At 30.9% G+C, this 5,722-nt stretch overlaps 1 protein-coding gene across 1 annotated transcript; it reads left to right on the top strand.

The window, feature by feature from the left end:
- Window positions 1-1,634: 1,634 nt before the first annotated feature.
- Window positions 1,635-2,282, top strand: LOC149199254 (G-type lectin S-receptor-like serine/threonine-protein kinase SD2-5). The gene has a single exon (XM_089400508.1). It carries the CDS (start codon window positions 1,635-1,637, stop codon window positions 2,280-2,282), a length of 648 nt encoding a protein of 215 aa, XP_089256634.1.
- Window positions 2,283-5,722: the final 3,440 nt, after the last annotated feature.

The raw sequence follows: 5,722 nt of genomic DNA, 5'->3' as shown, positions 1-5,722 counted from the left end.
CGAAAGGGTATAAATTTTTTTAATGAAAAAGTGGATACCTATAATATATGGTGAAAGTAGGGGTTTTTTTAATTGTGAAAGTGTATTGGGTTTGTATTGGTAGGGGTTCAATAATGTGATTTGTAGAGGTGTTTTCCAATATGTAGTCAAATTAAAGGTATTATTTAATATGGCACGAATGCACATGATATATTAGAGGTTCATTGAGTGAAGCCCTCATGGCTTGTCCTCAAGTTAAAAAGGAAAGAAAAAGAGACAACCACAAAAGCCAAAAGGATGACAGTGTTCAAAAACTCAAGAAGCAGAAACAAAAGATGCAGAAACCACAGTCAATACCACAAACATTAATGCACAAAAATCCCAGGACACTGCACAGAAGGACAAGGTCAAGCATAAATCCGCATTAGTTCCAATGCCTTTCGAACAAAAACAACAAATTGAGATGATTACATCTGTAAAAGAAGCAAGATGCATCAAAAATTTTGGATTTTGTCAAAGAAATGTCGCCAAATATAAAAGAGAATCAAATGACAATTGTATCATCCAAGCCCAACTCTAGTGGTTGGTCGAAAGTGGAAAAAAAGAAAGGTAGGAAAGAGTAGAATAGGGTAACTCTATGATGAGTTTTTATATGCTTTTTAGTATCTACAATTTGTAATTTTGTTCAAAATGAATAAAATTGTGATTTTTCTTTAGAAAAAAATAAAAATAAAATCAGTTTAATTTTATGTTTAAAAAGAGGACATATTAATTTGATCCCTCTTAAATTTATTTAGTTAATATAAATTTATAATAAGTTTTTTTTAATCTAAATATTATTATTACACGGAAGATGTCCTTTTTTGAAATTGGTCAGCTAGGCATTCGCCTACCATTTTCATCTTTGTTTGACATATTTCCATCTGTTGTTTTTCCCATTAAGTGACATCTGTTATTTTCATATTTCGACATGACTAGCGTGCTTGCGAAGTCTAAGGTCGGTCCAACTCATCCGTTCCGAAGATTTAGAAAAGTAAAAAGGATTGATTGGGGTTTGTTGAGAAAAACGCACACCTCGAGCGAGATCGAGTATGGTTCCTCTACTACTATAAATGCCCTAATGCTCTGATCTGAGACTCGTTTCTGGGATTTGATCTCCTGATAATAGTAACACCCTCTAGCGTTATTCCAGAAGAAAGTCATAGCACAAGAACAATTCAATAGGCATGAGTCACCGCATTACTCAAGGCTGACGGAGCTCAGATTCTTGTACTCATTTGCAAAATAATCCACCCCATCAAGCTCCAACAATTGGTTCGAAGTCCTTCATGCAAGATTCTTCCTTGGACTGCATCTGATATTAGGTTGAAATTCATTAAATATTGCATTACCCTGCTAGCTGCAAGTCCCTCCTGAGCTACAAATGCCAAGGGAACCATAGATATTGGGAAGCTTATAGAAATCCATAAAGTAGATAGAAAACATGTCTGAATCAAACACCAACATGTTATGTTCTAAAATTTTCATTGCTATCCAACCTCATGAACCAAAAGAAATCATTCCCAAGCTAAGCTCCCACAACAATTTGTCTCAGATTGAGTGCTCGTGTTGAATTTCTAAAGAATTTTCCAGGCTTTCCCCAAAGGTATACATACATGGACATGGAGGAGGCCACAAGAGGGTTTATTAAGAAACGTATTGGTGGGTTTTCAGTTGTGTTTGAAGGGCAGCTTGCCAATGGAACAAAAGTTGTGGTGAAGAAACTTGATAACACTAATATAGGGCTTTTTCATTTACATGCAAATGTTGCAACCTTTGGAAGCATTAACCATGTAAATTTGGTGAGACTATTTGGGTTTTGCAGTGATGGCACCTCTAGATTGTTGGTGTATGAGTACATGAGCAATGTATCTCTTGATCACTGGTTGTTTCAGTGCCCTTATGACAATAATCCTTCACCATATCTAGACTGGAGAAAGAGATACAATATCATCCATGATATGGTTTGGGGATTGGCTTTCTTGCATGAAAAATCCAAGGATAGGATTCTTTATTTGGATGTGAAGCCTCAAAACATTTTGTTGGATGATAATTTTGGAGTCAAACTTGTATATTTTGGGGTGGCCAAGTTAATGGACAGGGCTCATAGCAACACATTTACTTATGTCAGGGGGACTCCTGCAACAAAGGTGGCAGATTTTGACAAGTTCATTGGGGAGATATCAATATCAACTTTGATTGCAGCTGAGCATGCAGTGTCCAACGCAAGAACAACAATTGTTATTTTGCAACATGAGCACTAATGGTTGTTGGGGTTCTTGACAAGGCAGACAAAGTTGTTGTTGATTTTGGTAATAGAAATACTGTAGCAAATAAGTAGAATTGAAGTATTATGCCACTATCCAACATAAGTTAGAACTGTAATGAAGTGGTGTTTTCCTCAGGTTTTCTTGTCTCATAATTAAGTACGTAATGTTGTAAGTTTTTGTCGATAAGAACATGTGAGTGGGTAAGAAACTACTAAAATTATTTGAAAGCATCTTCTATAATCATGACCATGTAGTTATGTGTGGTAGAGTCAAAGTCGTTAGTGAGAATGTGCGATATTGTAGAATACGTATGGCCTACAAATAATATGTCATAAACAATATGCCACGATGGTCCAAATAGCAAGATGGCATAGATTAAGAATTGTCTTTGAATTATGTGTGTTGTGGAAATGAAATTTATTAAATAAATTAGTTTCAAATATGTGTCGTGAAAATAAAATTTATTAGATAACTTAATTTATGTGAAATTTAATTCTAAAAACATTAGACAATATTGATTATAACATTACGTTCGTTAATAAATATTTTTTCTAAATAACTTAAACTTAAACTCAATCTCTATATAAATAAAGTTATGAAAAAATAAAATAAAATAATTTTGAATAGTTGGTGTAAACATGATTGAAGTTATTATAAGAAAAGTTATATAAATTAAATTATTAATAAATATTAATAGATATCTATAATAAGTATCAAAACACTTATTTCATAATTAATCAAATTGAAAAAATAATAAAACTAACTAAATTATAGCTTTATTTTAAATAGAGTAGTTTTTAAGTGCAATATTTTGGAAAGTTTTCTAGTTTATTTTTTTATATAATTTGTCTAGGCTAGGATTCATTGAAATAACAAGTTTGATAGGTGAACTCTTCACAATGGAAGTGCCCTACAGGTTTTCAAGGCTGTTGAATCCATATATACACTAAGAAAACCAATTTAAACAATAAAATACAAAATTTGGCCATAAATGTTTTTGCCGGATTCTGATCAAAAATCCATAGGAAACTCCAAAAAATCACACTTAAAGACTATTATTAATAAAACTAGGAATTAATGAAACTGACTTTCATGACACTTTTGGAATGATATTAGAACAATCCAACGTTGAGTGACCAATCTAACGTGGACCGTAACGTCCGTATTGGAAATAAAACATTGCAGACTCTGTAGTTGAAAATCATACTCGAAGTCGTGAATGTAGCTTTATTGTAAACCTAATTTCTCTAAACTATATTATGTGCGCATGTTAATCATAATTTTATCTGAAAGATGAAGCTGATGGGAAATCTTCATTTTCTTTGGGTTGTAGCGGTAATTTTTTTCTGTTTAATCATTTCCATACGTTCGCAATATGTTCTCCCTATTTTGTACATTTTTTTTTCAAAATGTTCATGATGAAATATTTAACGACACTCTCTCATCCTTTTAGTCCAATCCATTGTTGAATATTGATTTTTTTTAATTATTATTTAAAATTATCAAGGATTTAAAATTATCTAAAAGAAATATTTATAAAATTATATTTAAAATTTATTTAATGAAAACTCAAAAGTTAACTTTTATGTTACTTCCAAGGAGACACGCTAATCTACACTATCATATGAGTGATGCTATGAGTGACATCTTAGAGGAGGGAAGAAAGAGAATATTAAATTTATTATGGTAGAAGTTATTTTGAAATTTTATGAAAGATATGTTTATTTTTATTTTCATATAAAATAGGTTTTATAATTTAATTAAAAGAAGTTTAAAATGTTTGATAATTTATATATTAATTAAATATGATATTTTTATATAAATTTAAATATCTATATTATAAGTAAATAATTATTGTTTTATTATTGATATCAAAATAAATAATTTATGTAAAATTTTTTAATTAAATATAATTTAAATTGATATATATATATATATATATATATATATATATATATATATATATATATATATGGGAAAACAATACATTTGAAACCATTTTTTATATCAAATAAGTACTCCAATAACATTTATTACACAATAAAATATTATTTAATTTATATACAATAATTCTGAAAATTAATAAAGTTTTTTTTATTAATTACGAACTCTATTCTTTGGATAAAATAAATGTTGAATGACTTTAAACCTAGACTTGCATGCATGTTTTATTGGATTTTATAGTTGATTTCAAACAATGCTGCCATTACTTTAAACTTTTAATTATGTGCAATGTTCTAGAGGTTAACCAAACCATCAAGATTGCAAAGGTTGACTTCTTCTTAATAATCACAATGTAGGAAATAGCTTGGTAAAGAAAATCTTAGTGAATTTTATTAAAGAATTAGTTAACACGGCAAGAGGGAAGATTTAAGACTTAGAGGGAAGACTTAAGACTTAGTGGTTTTGAAGGGACACTATGATGTATGAGAAAGTTATTTTTTCACGGTATAATGTATCAAATACCAAATATTTTATTTTTTTATTTTTTTCTATATAATACTACCTAAGCACCCACGGGGGATTTGAACCGGTGACCTATCGCAAGGAGTGCCTTAACAGTACACCCATTCACCGTCAATCCAAAGCCCCGTGAGCCAAATACCACAATTTTTTATTATGCAATACATAGCATAATAGAAAATTTAAATGTTATGATAAATAAGAAAGAGAGAAATATGGAGAAGGAAGAAAAATAAAGGAAAGAGGAAGAAAATGATTTGCAAGAAATGATTTTCGAAAAGTCAAAGGAAGGCACTTATCACACCAAAAGAAAGTTGGTGCAATACACTACAATGGAGAGAAACTTCCTTTGTCATAGATAGCGAACGTTTACATACTATGCCACAAAATTTTGGTATGATACATTGCCAAAGGGATTTTTTTTAGGTGTGATAATGCCCATCATGCGTCAAAATAAATCCAAGTGATGTTCCCCATCAAGGGAAGTTTTTAAGGATGTGATGCCACATCAACTATTGGATGTGGTGCCATGTAGGAGGGAGTGCTTAGAAGCAGCTTTGGAATGATGGAAAGTTCTATTTCCCTATCTTCCTAATAGAGTTTAGAGGATTGGTGACAAATGGTATCAAAGTTGTGGTTCAAACATTGAACCTAGAGTGTGTGTTGTTTCTCTTTTGGAGCAATGGTCCACCAAAATCTAATCTATTACAAGGATATGTTGTTCCTTACATAAATCCAAGAAGAAAATCATTAGCAAGAAAAATACAAAAACACATTAACAAAGCAGCTAAATCTAATCAAGATCATTGGTTACAATGTAATAACAAAGAAACAAAAGTAGCTAATATAACAGGTAGGGAAGCAAGATTTTTCTTTTTTGCTTGGTGAAAAGAGTTAAAAAATTGTCCCAGAGACATTAAATGGATTTGATACCTGGTAATGGACAATATGAATCTCCTAAAGGAAGGTCC

This window comes from Pinus tabuliformis, chromosome 2_1, assembly GCF_031772625.1.
Source record: "Pinus tabuliformis cultivar Carrire ecotype Pingquan chromosome 2_1, CPIR1, whole genome shotgun sequence".
NCBI lineage: Eukaryota > Viridiplantae > Streptophyta > Pinopsida > Pinales > Pinaceae > Pinus > Pinus tabuliformis.
Note: the sequence above shows the minus strand (reverse complement) of the source record. Positions and strands in the feature narration are given on the sequence as shown.